Source organism: Callithrix jacchus, chromosome 7, assembly GCF_049354715.1.
Source record: "Callithrix jacchus isolate 240 chromosome 7, calJac240_pri, whole genome shotgun sequence".
Taxonomy (NCBI): domain Eukaryota; kingdom Metazoa; phylum Chordata; class Mammalia; order Primates; family Cebidae; genus Callithrix; species Callithrix jacchus.
Genome location: NC_133508.1, coordinates 7576837 through 7593229, shown reverse-complemented (window position 1 = coordinate 7593229; position 16393 = coordinate 7576837). Strand labels below are relative to the sequence as shown.

General features: G+C 55.6%; 1 protein-coding gene across 27 annotated transcripts in view; it reads left to right on the top strand.

The window, feature by feature from the left end:
- The window catches only part of PFKFB3 (6-phosphofructo-2-kinase/fructose-2,6-biphosphatase 3), a 254674-nt gene that overhangs the window by 57057 nt on the left and 181224 nt on the right, over positions 1-16393 (top strand). For 24 of the 27 annotated variants that reach the window (XR_013519477.1, XR_013519480.1, XR_013519474.1 and 21 more), the window contains exons 2-14: positions 3269-3394; positions 4801-4897; positions 5576-5642; positions 6142-6216; positions 6542-6598; positions 8914-9038; positions 10310-10517; positions 11000-11146; positions 11268-11372; positions 12812-12941; positions 13891-13953; positions 14079-14143; positions 16016-16189. Coding sequence is in view for 18 of the 27 variants with exons in the window: in XM_008999890.4 (XP_008998138.1) it covers positions 3269-3394; positions 4801-4897; positions 5576-5642; positions 6142-6216; positions 6542-6598; positions 8914-9038; positions 10310-10517; positions 11000-11146; positions 11268-11372; positions 12812-12941; positions 13891-13953; positions 14079-14143; positions 16016-16189 (1439 nt within the window). In the remaining 9 variants the exon portion in view is untranslated. The remainder of the gene's footprint in view (positions 1-3268; positions 3395-4800; positions 4898-5575; positions 5643-6141; positions 6217-6541; positions 6599-8913; positions 9039-10309; positions 10518-10999; positions 11147-11267; positions 11373-12811; positions 12942-13890; positions 13954-14078; positions 14144-16015; positions 16190-16393) is intronic. The other 3 variants (XM_078329361.1, XM_054258427.2, XM_054258428.2) reach the window with 1 other exon arrangement.

Below are 16393 nucleotides of genomic sequence, written 5' to 3'. Positions count from 1 at the left end.
ACGCCTGGCTAATTTTTGTATTTTTAGTAGAGATGGGGTTTTTGCCATGTTAGTCAGGCTGGTTTTGAACCTCAAATGATCTGCCTGCCTCTGCCGCCCAAAGTGTTGGGATTACAGGCGTGAGCCACCATGCCTGTCCAGCACTTAGGTTTTCTAATCATTGTTTTCTAACCTTGGGCAGAGATCCAGGGAGGGTGATGAGGCAGGCGGGGGAGTGTCTCTTTTTTGGTGGTTATAAAGGCCCATTGAGGGTCGTGGAATTAGAAGCCTGAGGTGGTGTACTCTGTGTGTGTGTGTCTGTGTGTGTGTGTTTGTGTGTGTTTTGAGATGGAGTCTCGCTCTGTCACCTAGGCTGGAGTGTAGTGGTGTGATCTTGGCTCACTGCAACCTTGACTCCCGGGTTTAAGTGATTCTTCTGCCTCAGCCTCCCAGGTAGCTGGGATTATAGGTGCACACCACCATGCCCTGCTAATTTTTGTATTTTTGGTAGAGATACATGGGGTTTCACCATGTCAGCTAGGCTGGTCGCGAACTCCTGCCCTTGGGATCTGCCTGCCTTGGCCTCCCAAAGTGCTAAGATTACAGGCGTGAGCCCTGGCTGTCTACAAGCCTGCAGTACCAAAACTCACCACCGTGCCTGGCACTGTGAGTTTTTAAAAGGGGCAGGGGTTGGAGAATAAGACTCAAAGGTTTAGTAGGGGTTTGTGGTGACCCTGCGGGTATCTGAGGGCAGGGACAGCTGCAGACACCTCTGGCACCCCGCTTTGGATCTTCCTCTGGGAGAAACCAGCGCATGGGGAGGATGGCTCTGCTTTGCCAAGAAGCGCCTAGGGGTTTATTTGGGTTTGAAATCCAGTCAGCACATTTGCCTTATGTTGTTGTTTTTTTCCCTCCTCAAATGTCTACTGCCAGAGGAGATTTGTTCCTATGATTAGTGGGTAGACATAATCCCCCGATGGATAAATCAATCGGCCTCTGCTTCCTTGGGGTGGTTCCGACAGAAGTATTCTGCGCATGTGCACAGCTGAGAGGATGTGTGTGTGTGTGTCTGTCTCTATGCATCTCTGGGTGCTCTTAGGAGCAGCGGCATGGTGGGGACACCTGGTAAGACCAGGAGGGACCCTTGGCCTGGGGGAAGGGTCAGTGGATGGGCATTGTTTCCAAGCAGTCACTGCCACTTCTCTGATGTGGCAGCTACAGCTGCCGCCAGAATGACCCTGGGCACGGTGGGGTGTGTCTTGCTGGTTTTCACCACCTCTCTCTGTGCCCCTGGGGACACAAGAAAGCCCTTGGTGCTATGTGCTTGTTTGTTCTACTCGTGCTCAGGATGCCTGGCCCCCGGTCAGTGGAAAGCATCTGTTTTCGAGGAACCTGTTTGTTCTAGGTCACTGGATGCCGAGGGCATGCCAGCCCAGGGCTTTTAGCGTCTCCTGATCCCCTGATAGCCTGTGTGTCTCATCACTCTGCCTGCTGAGAAGGTCACTGCTGGTCTCCAAGCAGCATGGAGGGAACAAAGGCCCTGCAGGCCATGCCTGCCTCCCTGCGCCACCTCCAGGCCTGGGAGCAGATCCTGGACGCTGACTCCAGTTTGGAGCCCTATTGTGGGTCCCAGCTTGCAGAGGGGCTTCTCCCCGAGCCAGTGCCCTTCTGCAGGGTGGCGGCTCCCCCTAGCCTAAGCCTGCTCTTCTTGGACATCCGGGCTTCTGTCCAGGCCAACATCTGCCTGGCCCTGTGTGCCGCTTTCAGAGGTTTTCTTGCAGGCCGTGCAGCTACATCTGGGAACCATGGGGACAGCCAGGCTGACTCCGTAGCAGTGAGCTCTGGGCAGCGCCACCCAGGTGGGAGCTGGCAGGCTGCAACTGGCCCTGGAGTTTGTATGTCGGTAGGGTGCAGGAGTCACTGAAGAGTCTCAGAGCCAGGCGACAGCAGGGGAAATACGGGGCCTTCAGCTTCCAGAACAGGCTTTTTCTGACTGCTTTCTGCAAAACCCAGCAAAACCCCCCTCCCTGCTGTTTTGTCTTACTGAGATGCCGAGGCACGCTAGACCCTTGTGTAGCAGTGGAAGCCAGGAGGGAACTGGCAGGCCAGGGTGTCTCCAGGCTACCTGAAGATGGTGGTAGAGCCGGCCCCTGCCTGGGGCTTTGTGATGGGCCTTTCCCTTGGCAGGGCCCCAGCATTCGCCAGAGCCTGGCACCAGAAGAGGGGTCAGACAGGGTGTGGGAGGCTCAGTGGTGGAGGATTTACTGGCCTGCTGGGGGTGATTTTAGCCTTCTGGCTCTCTGACTACTTTCATTTGATAAACTCTTTTCATTTTCTTTGAATGTATTTTTTTTTTGAATTTGTTTTTTTGTAGAGACAGGGTCTTGTTATGTTGTCCAGGCTAGTCTCAAACTCTTGGCCTCAAGTGATCCTCTTGCCTCGGCCTCCTAAAGCACTGGGATTACAGGCATGAGCACCATGCCTGGCTGTAAACTCCAATGGCCTTCTTTAAGATGCTTTTTGAGAAAGGCTACCCATACCTCCTGTGTGGAGGTTTGGACATTGATAGTGGGACTCTGTCTCTTGGCCCCCTGGGCCTGAGTCCCTTGCCCCTCTGTCCAAGAGAGGAATACACTCTCTTATTAGCCTCACCATCCCTGGGGAGAGGAATCCTTTCCTCCCACCTCCAGGAGCATTTCCACTTCCCCTGTGGTACTAGTCACGGTTCCCCACTAGGGTTAGCACCCTGGGTATCAGCTTGGGAATTTGGGGTTGGGACGGTCTTTGCTAAGTAGAAGCTAAAGGCAAGATTGAGGGACAGTGTGTGGCGGGGGGCTGCGGCCACTCTGGTTGCCTGGTGCCCCTCGATGGTAAAATGCCAGGGGCTTCAGGATGGGGAGATGAAAAAATTTCAGTGACTGCTGGGTGTGGTGGCTCATGCCTGTAATGCCAACACTCTGGGAGGACTGTTTGAGATCCGTTCGAGGCCAGCTTCGGCAACACAGCGAGACCCCATCTCTACAGAATTAAAAAAAAGTAGCCAGGGATGCTGGTGTGCACACTTTTAGTCACAGCTATTGGGAAGGCTAAGGCGGGAGGATCACTTAAGTTCAGAGGTTCAAGGCTGCAGTGGGCCGTGATGAGCGCTGCACTCCAGCCTGGGTAACAGAGTGAGACCCTATCTGAGAAAAATGTTGGTGAAATTCTTCGGCATTACTGTCGGTCGTGGACTCTGCTCCTCTTCTGCAGTCACTTGGTCAGTGACATGCCCTCTTGCTTGTTTTTGCAGCCTGTGGGCCAAAGCTGACCAACTCTCCCACGGTCATCGTCATGGTGGGCCTTCCTGCCCGGGGCAAGACCTACATCTCCAAGAAGCTGACTCGCTACCTCAACTGGATTGGCGTCCCCACAAAAGGTGAGGCTGGGTCTCGAGGCCAATCCCCTGCACGTGCTAAAACTTGACCTTCATCTCAGTCAGGCAGGGCCACCCCGGGCGCATCTGTCCCCAGGTTGGGGAGTTCGATCCTGCCTCTTGTGTAGCCACGTTCACCTCCACACTCTGTCTACACCCTTCTTCTGTTGGGTTTTGTTCCTTACTGGCCGTTCTGTTTCCCACTCCCCTAAATCCTGCCTGACTCAGCTTTCACCTCCTTCCAAGCCATTTCCGGCCACCTAGGTCCTTAACATTCCTTACCACTCAGTCGTAACTCACATTGCTCTGCTGATGGCTCTAAGACTGTATACCGTAGATCAAGGGTCTTCAGCCCCTGGGCCTCAGACCGCTCTGTGGGTGGCCTGTTAGGAACCCAGCCGAGGTGACTGGCGTGGGTGAGCGGCGGTGAGCGAGCATTCCCGCCTGAGCCCCGCCTCAGGTCTGATCAGTGGCGGCGTTAGATTCTCACAGGAGTGAACCCTCGCGTGAACTGCACATGTGAGGGATCTAGGTTGTGTACTCCTTATGAGAATCTAATGCCTGATGATCTGAGGTGGAACAGTTTCATCCCAAAGCTGCACACCCACAACCCATCCCTGTCCATGGAAAAAGTGTCTACCACGAAACTGGTCCCTGGCGCCAAAAAGGATGGGGGCCGCCGTTGTAGATGATGCATTTATGAATCTCTACTTGGTCTTCCCAGCTAGATGGAGAACATCTTGTGGATGGGGACTGTTTTTCTTAAAATTAATTTTATTTTGGATTCGGGGGTAGGTGTGTATGTTTGTTACATGAGTATATTGCATATTGAGGGGGACTGGGCTTCTAGTGACCCTGCTACCCACATAGTGAGCATTTGTACTCAACTGGTTATGTTTTAACCCTTGTTCCTCTCCCCCTCCTCTCTTTTGGGGGGATGGTTTTTATGCTTACCATCCCCACTGTTCCCAGCTCAGTACCCAGGAACCATGGCACACATTCCCCTGGCCCTGGCCGCTGTGCCTGCAGAAGGGCTGAGCTAGGCCTGGCAGTGGGTGTGAGACCCCACTCGCTTTCTGATGCCGTGGGTCAATTTGTTGACCCTGTTTTTGCTAGACCTGGGGCCTCCCCACCCCTTCTCACAGTCTCAGTCTCTGGGATTGTAGACTTGGCTGACGGGGACAGTGTCACAGAGCCTGTGGTGTGGGCATGGCAGTGGGACTGGGGAAGCCAGGCGACCTGCGGCTGCTGTCCTCAGGAGTTGAGGGTAGTGCAGGGCTTGGCGCCCACGCTGGTTCCACGCCGTCCCGTCTCATTCAAGCGGGTGTGGTTGGCCGGGTGGCTCATCCTTGGGGTACCGTGATCCTGCTCCCACTCAGTCACCAGGCCGTTCTCTTTCCCGCCCGCAGTGTTCAACGTCGGGGAGTACCGCCGGGAGGCTGTGAAGCACTACAGCTCGTACAGCTTCTTCCGCCCCGACAACGAGGAGGCCATGAGAGTCCGGAAGTAAGGCTGCGCCGCGGCTGTGGGTCTGCTGTGCTGCGAGCCAGGCTCTGGAGGGGCAGAGAATGCCGGCCCGAGGGTGGCTTGCTGGCAGCTGTCAGGCCTGTGCGGTGTGGGAGCAAGTGCCCCTGCCCCTCTGAGGTTGCTGCTGTCCTCTGTTCCCTGGTGGTCTCACTGCACTGACCCGCACTGGGACAGGGGCGCAGCAGCGCTCTCACTGAGAATCAGCGAGTCCTGCTCATCGGGAGTGTCCGTTCATGTTTGGAAAGGATTTCTTGTTAAGTGGGAGTTGATGTGAAACCCTAGTGCAAGGGTGCTCGGCCCTGACTGTGCGTTGGAGCCTCCTGGGGGATCTAAAGCCCTTGATGCCAGGCCCTGCCCCAGACCAGTCAGTACAACGCTGGGTGGCTCTGGGCAGCAATTTCTCAGCAGCTCCCTGAGGAGTGGTTCCCCGAGCAGCCCCTGGCATGAGCACCCTCCCGAGGGTGCCCGAAGCTGCCTGTGAGGGGCCCAGGTTGGAAGCCTCTGGGCCTAAGGGGTGCTGGCCAGCCTGCCCAGCACTGAGCAGTGGAGATGGAGCCACCAGTTCTTCTGCCTGTCGGGGCACCTGGGGGGTTGTTTGGGCTGCTCCAGTGGATGCACCCGTGCTGACATTCTGTGTCTCTTTTCTGTGTATTGCAGGCAATGTGCCTTAGCTGCCTTGAGAGATGTCAAAAGCTACCTGGCAAAAGAAGGGGGACAAATTGCGGTAAGTCCAGGGAATATAGCCTGCTCAGTGTCCCGTCCCACCCATGAGGGGGTCCTCACTGGCCTGGGCTATACCAAGACTCATGCCTCTGGCCCTGAGGGTAGAGGGAAGCAGGGGCTCAGGAAGGCGGATGTGGGATGGCCTCAGGGACTCGCCCCCTCTGTAGCCAGTCCCCCACGTCCAGGGCGGGCAGGACCTGGGCTGCCCACAGGACCACTGGCTCTTCCTTGTACACTGTCCCACTGCACGTTCCTGTTTTGTTTGTTTGCTTTTGGGGTATTCCCCCCACACTGCCACCCCTGAGTACTGTTGGCAGTGGGGGAGGCGTGCCCGTGAGCACGCCCTGGAGCGGACGGACGGTGGGCAAGCACTGTCTCCCCTGGAAACACTCTGGGGCCCTATTCCTGGAGATGTCGGGTGTGGCATCCTTGCTGTTCTGGTAAATGTTGTTAAACCGAAACTTAGAGCCTTCCTCCTGGCCCTTCGCTCTCCACATCAGGTTTTCGACGCCACCAATACTACCAGAGAGAGGAGACACATGATCCTTCACTTTGCCAAAGAAAATGACTTTAAGGTGAGCTGAGTGTCTCGTCTGGAGCCAGAGAGCTCGGGAGGGAGGAAGAGACCTCAGGGAGCAGCCTGAGTCCTGCTCAGTCCCTCCCCTCCTGCTGTCCACGTTTTGCTGCCTTAAATTAGAGCGTCCGTGCGGTAGAGCTCTTGGGGGCATGGGGCGTTGTAGAGGGGCGGTGGGGGCGGTGGCAGTGAGGAGGTGGGCTTTCCTGTCTTTGGGAGCAGGTGGGGGGCATGCTTCTGCCTTTTCTGGACAATGACATGGCAGTGATGGCAACGTCGGTCCTTCGCGTGTCTTGGTTTTCTAACATCCTACCTTGCTTCACCAGGCGTTTTTCATCGAGTCTGTGTGCGACGACCCTACTGTTGTGGCGTCCAATATCATGGTAAGACAGCCAGGAACCCTGGCCGCGCAGACCACAAGGGCATTTGCAGTGTGAGGGAGTGGGGACTAGGTCGGGTTCGGAGGGGCAGCTGAGCCCTTAGATGAGCGGCCCCCAGCTTGCTGTCAATTGGAATCTCAGACCTGCAGAGTGGTTTTGAACCCAAAGGCCTGTCCTGTGAGGGGCTGGCTGCTCCTTCCAGGGCAGTGGGCAGGCTTGTGAGGGACGTAGGAAAGAATTCAGGGAGACAGAAGCAGTTTCTGTTGGTGGTAGGAGGCTGGCAGCTCGTGGTGATGGGGCTGCTGGGGGCAGAGGGCAGCTTATTGGCCCCTGATGAGACAGGAGGCGGCAAGCAGGTCACTTGCTGTGACGGCTCAGGGAGGTGAGAATGCTTTTGCATTGGCAAGAGTCCAGAGGGCTCAGCAGCCTCTTGAGTTTGGGCAGTAAGACTCTCCCTGCTGATGCACCTCGTGAACCTGCCTGTCTGCTGTGCAGGGGAGCTTGCCCCGTAAAACTGAGGGCACTTGGTCTCATAACTGGATGAATTTTTCCAGTGTTACCACTTGATAGCAGTGTATCAGGACTGGTTACTATGGAGACTTACCACAGGCCGCTCCCCGTGTTGGAGATACTTTTCTCTTCAGCTTAAACACATCAGAATAAAACAATTCGATAAAGAAAAGCAGTTCTGAAGACTCACACTGGGATGCTGTGGTGTTGGCCTCTTTGCACCTTTGGAGGGGATGCTAAGCATGCGTTAGCTCGGGGGTGTTCCCCAAAGTGATGGAAATACTTCTGGATATCTCTAAGAAATGAATTCCTGCTTCAGGAAGGGCTATTTGAATTGTGTGAAAAGTCAGTCCAGGTGTGTCCAGTGGGTACAAAGGAGGAGGCTTGGAGTTCAAGGAAATGAGCTAAACAGGATTCGCCACCTTCCTCTGGCTTGGTGGTCCTCGTCCTCCGTGGAGGGCAGCAGAGAGCAGCTGCGAAGTCATTTTTCCCAGCGAGCAGTTTCCCATGTGCTTAGCAAGGAGTATCGCATTTGTCTGGCTGTCCACTAACATTCATCTGCCCCAACCTGCCATGTTCAGAAATCTCTTTCTGATGAAACCGCAAAGCAGCTTTGCAGATCCAGGCATTTGTGAACTTACTTACCGTCTTAATAGTTTTTATTATTAATTAATTAATAATTTGAGATGGAGTCGCCTCCTGTTGCCCAGGCTGGAGTGCAGTGGTGCAGTTTCGACCCACTGCAGCCTCTGCCTCCTGGGTTCAAGCAATTCTCCTGCCTCAGCCTCCCGAGTAGTTGGGATTACAAGGCGTGTGCCACCATGCCTGGCTACTTTTCTGGGGTATTTTTAGTGGAGACAGGGTTTCACCATGTTGGCCGGGCTGGTCTCAAACTCCTGACCTCAAGTGATCCACCCGCCTCAGCCTCTCAAACTGCTGGGATTACAGGCGTGAGGCACTGCACCAGACCATCTTAGCCATTTTTAAAGTGTGCAGTTCAGCAGCAAATTCTATTCCCGTAGTTGGGCAACTGCCACACTCTCTACTGGGACTTTCTCATCTTCCCCAGCTGAAACTGTGCTGGTACACAGACACAACTCCCCATTGACTTGGGTCTTAGAGAGTGGCTGCCTCCCGGTGATGACAATGGTTGATGGGAAAAAGAGCCCAGGCATTCAAAAATGCTGAGTTTCCCTAAAGTCCACGTGGTTTCTGGGGCCTGTGCCACGATGGGTGTTGGTAGACCTGCACTGCTTCTGCTCTGGCTCCGCCTAGGAGAGCAAGCCCTGCAAAGGAGCCCTAGTTGGAGAAGCAGCTAACCACAGACTGGTCATGCTGCGGCTGCCTTGGGCGGTGGCGGGTGGAGGGGAATCCACACAAGACCGGGCATCTCTGCCAACTCCTGAGCGCAACTTAGAACCAACAGCCTCCTCCCGGCACGGGGAATGTTGCAGGTGCCCACATGGAACTCCGCTGAGTTCAGCGCCAGGCTGTCTGGCAGTGACTTGGGCACGGGACAGATCCTGACTTGCTGGACTGTTCAGAGGTGTTCATTATGGATTCTCCGTGGGTTTTCTGTCTCTGTCCTTCCCGCTGCGGTTCTCCATCTCCCCGGGGAATCCTCCTCATGTAACGTCAGGCTGTGACTCAGCCCCCAGGATCTTTCTCCCTTTCTGCTGCACACGGGGCCGGATAATCTTTGTACTGAGCCTTCTGTGCGCGCCGCTTTTGAAAGCCCCAAATCCTGCTTAATCTCAGCAGAAAGCCTTCCAGCGTGGTTCATCAGCTGCCCCTTTGTGGTGTTGCAGGAAGTGAAAATCTCCAGCCCAGATTACAAAGACTGCAACTCGGCAGAAGCCATGGATGACTTCATGAAGCGGATCAGTTGCTACGAAGCCAGCTACCAGCCCCTCGACCCCGACAAATGCGACAGGTGATTCCCATAGCTGGCCGTCTCTGCAAGACCCATGGGCGGGTTTTTATTGCATTCTTGATGTTCCCACAAAGCATTTGCTCCTGAATACCTTAAAAAATTTTTTTAAGACAGTTTCTTTGTAGAAATGAGGTCTTGCTATGTTGCCCAGGCTGATCTCAGGCTCCTGGCCTCAGGTGATCACACACAGCCGCTGGATACCTGTATCAACTGTGTTTGAAAATATCTATTTTTTTTTTTTTTTTTTAGGCAGAGTTTCACTTTGTCACCCAGGCTGGAGTGCAATGGCACAATCTCGGCTCACTGCAACCTTCACCTCCTGGGTTCAAGCGATTCCCCTGCATCAGTCTCCCAAGTAGCTGGGACTACAGGAGTTTGCCATGATACTGGCTAATTGTTTTATTTTTAGTAGAGATAGGGTTTCACCATGTTGGACAGACTGGTCTTGAACTTGAGGTCAGGACTCAAGTGATCCACCCACCTCGGCCTCCCAAAGTGCTGGGATTACAGGTGTGAGCCATCACACCCAGCTGAGGAGAATATCTTTTAAAAACAATCCTTGGTGACAAACCATATTCAGTGGGAATATTTTGAACACTGTGTAGAAGTACAGGGAGTCCATGTAGAGTTGAACCTGATCTTGCTATTGTCCCTCCCAGAGTTCCTTTCTTTTTCCTTTCTTCTTTTTCTTTTTTCTCTCCTCCTTGTCCTTTTCCTTCTTTGCTTTTCTTTCCTGACAGGGTCTCCCTTTGTCTCCCAGGCTAGAGTGCAGTGGTGTGATCATAGCTGGCTGCAGGCTCAAACCTCTGGGCTCAAATAATCCTACCGCCTCTGCCTCCTGAGTAGCTGGGACTACAGGTGTGGGTAAACATGCCCGGCTAATTTTTTTCCTTAGTAGGGATGAGGTTTTGCTGTGTTGCCTAGGCTGGTCTTGAACTCCTAGACCCAAGTGATCCTGTTGCCTCAGCCTCCCACAGTGCTGGGATTGCAGGCCCGAGCCACTGCATAGTCCCCTTTCTTTTTTTCTCCATTTTCTTTCTTTTTTCTCTCCCTCTTCTGGGAGGCCAACTAGCCTCCCAGCCAGCACCAGCCATGGGAGTTGTCACACACGTATTCTCTGCCTCTTAGCAGGGTTCGGTCTGTGCCCGGGAGGGGCCTGCGGTCCAGCCTTGCTGTTCTCTGGGGAACACATCTGGAGATGGGCAGGGCCAGGCCCGTGCATCCTGCCATGGGATGGGGCTTGAGCTGTGGTCCTGGTGGTGTCTCTGCAGGGACTTGTCGCTGATCAAGGTGATCGACGTGGGCCGAAGGTTCCTGGTGAACCGGGTGCAGGACCACATCCAGAGCCGCATCGTGTACTACCTGATGAATATCCACGTGCAGCCGCGCACCATCTACCTGTGCCGGCACGGCGAGAACGAGCACAACCTCCAGGGCCGCATCGGGGGCGACTCGGGCCTGTCCAGCCGTGGCAAGAAGGTACGGGCTGCGCTGCGGCGCGGGCCGTGCTGGCTGCAGGGCGGTCGTGGGGTCTGCGGGTGGGTGGGGGCGTGTGTGTGCTGCTGCTTTGTGTGCTTGCTGTGCTTGCTGTGTGTGTTATGCGTGTGTGCGCCTGCGTGTCTCTGCATATCTGTGTGCACATCTCTGTATGGCTCTGTGTGTGTGTCTATGCATATCCATGTGGCTTTGTGTGTGTGTCTGTGTTTGTGTTACTTTGTACCTATGTGTTTGTGTGTGCGTCTGTCTGTGGTGTGTGAGCAATTGTGTACTAGGAAGAGGAGGGGCGGGAAGAGCTGAGCCTGGGCTCTGGGAAGGCTGTGTGCTGCTGTGGCTGTCCCAATGGCTTGGGCCCCCAAGTGTAACCAGGTATCGCACAGCCCTGCTAGGGGCTGCCTCCAGCCCCTGGCCCTCGGAGGAACCACAGGCGCCTGGCATCAACGGCCCCTCTCCTCCACTCCCAGTTTGCCAGCGCCCTGAGCAAATTCGTGGAGGAGCAGAACCTGAAGGACCTGCGTGTATGGACCAGCCAGCTCAAGAGCACCATCCAGACGGCGGAGGCACTGCGGCTGCCCTACGAGCAGTGGAAGGCGCTCAATGAGATTGATGCAGTGAGTCCTGGGAGGTGGGTGGGCAGCCTCACCCTGGGGCATGGGGCAGTTCTCCACGAGGCCCATGCCTGCAGTGGCCCCTGTGGTTTTTTTCCCCTGAGTGACCACTGGGTCCCCGCAGGGTGTCTGTGAGGAGCTGACCTACGAAGAGATCAGGGACACCTACCCTGAGGAGTACGCGCTGCGGGAGCAGGACAAGTACTACTACCGCTACCCCACCGGGGAGGTGAGCGCCGGGGTGGGGCGGGCTGAGGGACCCCAGTGCCCATGGCCACCACTGTGCGGGGCTGGGCCACCCCTTCAGGGAGCTCGCCTCCGTGTGGGTTCTGGGGGGCTCCTATACCCTCTACCTCGGAATCACGGCCCCTAAACTGAACCTTCTAATAGCCTGGGGAGAAGTGTATTTTCCCCTAAGCAGAAGTGAGGTGTGTTTCTCTAGGACACAGAACTGTATGGCAGAGGAGGAAGGTGGCGAGATGGTCCACTGGGTGGGGTGGCGGGCGGGCCGCTGGGAGGGGTGGCCCCGCATCCCCTGAGCAGCGTCTGTGCTTCCCCACGTGCGGTGCCCAGATGGCTGTGGCTGAGGACACTGCTGTCTCCTCTTCAGAGGGGATCCTGCTGGGCCAGGTGTGTCCTCCCCCAGCCAGGTCCTCCCTGCCTGTGCCCTGCTGAGCAGTGTCGTGCCTCAGGTCCCCAGGCCATTGTCCTCTGCCTCAGGCCATTGTCCTCTGGCCTCAGACTGGGCATTACACACCGGGGCCCTGGTCAGCACAGTTCAACATCAAGCCCAACATCCACCTGTCCTTAATCCTCTCCACCCCTACTGAATGCCTAACATCACACTGGACGAATCTATTATTACTTGACAGAAGCAGTCATATTTGTATCAGTAACACGAAATTATTCTCCCCAGCATAAGCTTACATCAGATCCGAATTCCCATGGACAGTTAACACCCTAATATTAATATAGTATAATAAATGATCTGTTAGAGATATCGTTAATCCAGTGCAGGCATGCTCTAAGGAAAGATTACAAAAAGTAAAAGGAACTCGGCAATCCTTGCCCCACCTTACAGCAGAGAGGCCGCAGGAGCAGGAGCTGCTTTGTGCTTTTTCTAAACGCACAGCCCTACTGCTGCTTTTTACATTTTTAAATGGACAGAAAATACACATAACATAAACTGTATCACTCTCGCCACGTTAAAGTTCTGATTTTGTACATTATAGTGCACTCACAGTGCTGTGCAGCCATCACCACAGATTCTAGGCCTTTCCGTCACTGCACAGGGAAACCCAGACCTGTTAGCATCGTTCCTCCCTGCCCCGCCCCGGCACGGCACCGGCCTGTCTGCTTCCTGCCTCTGGATCTGCCTATTCTGGGCATTCCATGTAAATGGAGTGAGGTGTCACGTGTGCCTTTTGTGCAGGGGTTCTTTCACACAGCATTGGGTTTTCCAGGTTCCCCCATGTTGGAGGAGGGTCAGGGCTTCACTGTTTTTGTGGTTGAGCAATAGTCCATGTTAAATCCTGCCCCTTCTCAACCACTGCTGACGACTGAAGACTGATTTTGCATGGCTCTCTGGCTGGTCTGATGCAGGCTGTGGCCAGAGGCAGAGCCCCTCCCGAGTGCCCTGAGCTCACATGGGCCTGTCCCTCTGCTCAGTCCTACCAGGACCTGGTCCAGCGCCTGGAGCCGGTGATCATGGAGCTGGAGCGACAGGAGAACGTGCTGGTCATCTGCCACCAGGCTGTCCTGCGCTGCCTGCTGGCCTACTTCCTGGATAAGAGCGCAGGTACCTTGGGCAGGCTGCGGCCTCGGATGGAGGGAGGAGTGGCACTTGAGTGGCTAGCTGCAGGTCGGCTGTGGCCTGCCCTGTGGTGGCTGCTGTGCCGTGGGGTCTTAGGAGAAGGACGCAAGTGTTGGCTCCCCGCTGCTTCAGGTCCTCTCTGTCCAGCACTTCCTTGAAGCCCTTGGGAAATACTGTGGCACCCAGGGTGACGCCAGGGGGCTTCATCGCTTCATTAATAGTCTCTGGGACCCGCCCCTGGCCCCACACATCCCGGGGTCTCGGGTTGGGGTAGGGGCTGCCCTTCTCAGTGCCCTCCAAGGAACAAATAGCCCAGAAAATTCTGATGATCAGATTGACATATTAAATTGCAGTCTGTCCAATGAAGCGCAGCTGCAACGCTAGACAGACCTCAGGTATTTGGGAGTGACTTTTTTCCAACTCTAACTCACTGTGAGGGTGAGTGTTTTGGTTTGGTTTGGTTTGGTGGCGGTCGCCCCCTGCCACCTGGGACAGCTTGTGGCTGGGGACAGATGCCCCTGCCTGGCAGGGCTTCCGAGGATCCTTGTGGAGAGCCCGTGGAGGTCCTTCTACACCTCCCCTCCACCATGTCTCATTTTTGTTGTTGTTGTTGTTGTTGAGACAGTTTTACTCTTGTTGCCCAGGCTGGAGTGCAATGCGTGAGCTCACTGCAACTTCCATCTCCCAGGTTCAAGTGATTTTCCTGCCTCTGCCTCCTGGTTAGCTGGGATTACAGGCATTCACCACTACACCCTGGCTAATTTTGTATTTTTAGTAGAGATGGGGTTTTGCCATGTTGGTCAGGCTGGTCTTGAACTCCTGACCTCAGGTGATCCACCCGCCTCAGCCTCCTAAAATGCTGGGATTACAGACGTGAGCCTCCACGCCTGGCCATCTGTTTCTAATTGTGGGTGTACAACTTCAATTATTTCAGAGGAGATGCCCTACCTGAAATGCCCCCTCCACACCGTCCTGAAACTGACTCCTGTCGCTTATGGTGAGTGGCAGCCCCTGCCAAGCCCTGTCCCCCTGAAGGTGGCCCCAGCGGCTCGTGGCTGTGGGCTGTGAGCGGGGCTGTCCCTTTAACAGCAGCTTCCTCTGCCCCCATCCCGCGCCCTCCAGGCTGCCGTGTGGAATCCATCTACCTGAATGTGGAGTCCGTCAGCACCCACCGGGAGAGGTCAGAGGTGAGTGGAGGCCCCAAGCCTTGTCCTGGCCATCATCACACAATGGGTGCTCAGGAGGCCCCAGGGCCGCTTGCCTGCAGGTGCTGACCCACATGTCACCGTGGGCCTGCTGGCTGCCTTTCTCCTCACCTCTGTTCTTACTTTTCTGCTGTGCAGCTTCTGGGGCCTTCTCTCTTTTCTTCCTTCCTGTGTCCTCTTCCTCCCCTTTCTGCTGAGCTCCAGATGTGAATATTAGGAAAATATGTTCTCTCTCTCTTTTTTTGAGACAGGGTCTCACTCTGCCCCCCAGGCTGGAGTGCGGTGGTGCAGTCACGGCTCACTGTAGCCTCAACCTCCTGGGCTCAAGCGATCCTTCCACCTCAGCCTCCTGCGTAGCTGAGACTACAGGTGCGCGCCGCCACGCCCAGCTAATTTTCATTTTTTTAGAGATGGGGTCTCACTATGTTGCCAGGCTGGTCTTGAACCCCTGGGCTCAAGTGGTCCTCCTGCCTCAGTTTCTCAAAGTGCTGGGATAAAGGTGTGAGCGGTTGGGCCCAGCCTCTTCTCTTTAACGTCACCAGGGCACCGTTCTTGTTGCCTTTCCTTTCTGGCAGCTGCAACGCTGCTGTCAGTTTCCAGAGTTACTGTTTCAAACAGGATCAGCAGGCCAGCCCGTCACATGCATGCGATTAGGTACAGAACCACCAGAGACGCAGTGGTGTTGAAGAGGGCGGCGTGGAGAGCAGAGGCCTGGGGGCTGGCGGGTGGGAAGGTGTTTCAGGAGGCCCTGAGTCCTGGCTGTGCAGCTGCTCTCTGTTGGGGAGGCCTGACATTTGGAGGTGGGTCAGGCTGCCTCTGACTGAGTAGAGCTGGCCTCTGCCCAGGTGGACGTGCGTTGGGAAAGTGAGTTTGAATTCACGTGTGCAGGCCACCGAAGGTACACTTTGCTAGTACTAGTCAGAACTTTCTCTTATACCGAGCGTGACTTTCTGTCATGGCGATCCTGAAACAGGTGACTCCTAGTCCCAGGAAGCTTGGCCGTCAGATTTTGGCATGAAGGGATGAGTTGTCTGCCCCAGTTGCTGGCAGCTGCCTGGCTGGTGGGCAGAAGAGAGAGGACGGGGTCCGTTGGCCGCCTTGGTCCCTGTCACCCCTGCCCCTTCGGAATGCGGGTCACTGGATACTGCCCTGCCTTAGCCATACGACGACAGCCCCGGTCAGGGAGCTGCTGCCCCGGCTGAGATTGGGCCTGAGCCGGTCCTGGAGCTCTTCCCTGCAGGGAATAGGGGCAGGACCATGACAGAGACAGAGCCTGGTTCTGAGGCTGGAGGCCCGCACCCCATCATGCTGTCACTGTCGTGGGAGGGCTGGTCTGGTCCCGGCTGGCAGAACCTGCCCCCTGGTGCACATTTTCTGCCCCTTTGGTCTCCAGGCTGGTTTTGCAGCTTCCATGTCCCGTCCTAAGCCAGGGTGCCCTGTGTGTAGTACAGACAGCTCTGCAGATCCTGCCTCAGGTGTCAGCAGAGGGAGTAAGCCCAGGTGGCTTCCCCTCCCATCCTGTGAGCCTTAGGCCCAGCCTCTTCCTTCCAGATGCCCCTCCTTAGCTCTCAGAGAGGCTGGCAGCAAAGCTCTTTTCCCTGAGCTCATGCTCCGCTGCGATTGTCCTTCTTTCCCTCCTTGCTTTGCAAGCCCCGTTTGTCTGTGTGGGGAATCCTTTGGAACCATCCAGGGGAAGGGGCGTGGGAGGGAGTTGCCGCAGCCTGTGGTCCTGGCCACTCCCCTCAGTCTTTTTGCCTCCCTAAAATCCAGGAGCAGAGAAACTTTTTTGGGGCTAATTTTCCTCCCCTTCTTTGTAACTGTCGCCTTTCTCTCTTTTGTCTTTGTCTTGCTTAGGATGCAAAGAAGGGACCTAACCCGCTCATGAGACGCAATAGTGTCACCCCGCTAGCCAGCCCCGAGCCCACCAAAAAGCCTCGCATCAACAGCTTTGAGGAGCATGTGGCCTCCACCTCGGCTGCCCTGCCCAGCTGCCTGCCCCCGGAGGTGCCCACGCAGCTGCCTGGACAAGTCAGTGCACCCCCCTTTCCTTCCTGCCTGGGGTGGGGGGGGACGCGTGCCAGGCGTCATGCCGCAGGTCGTGATTGTGTGTGTGTGTCTGCAGGAATGCGTGCGTGGGTGCATGTGTATGTTGTAGGTGTGTGTGTATGCATGTGTGTTGTGGGGCTGTGTGCACGTTCGTGTGTTGAGGGAGAACATGGGAAGTGCCCTCAG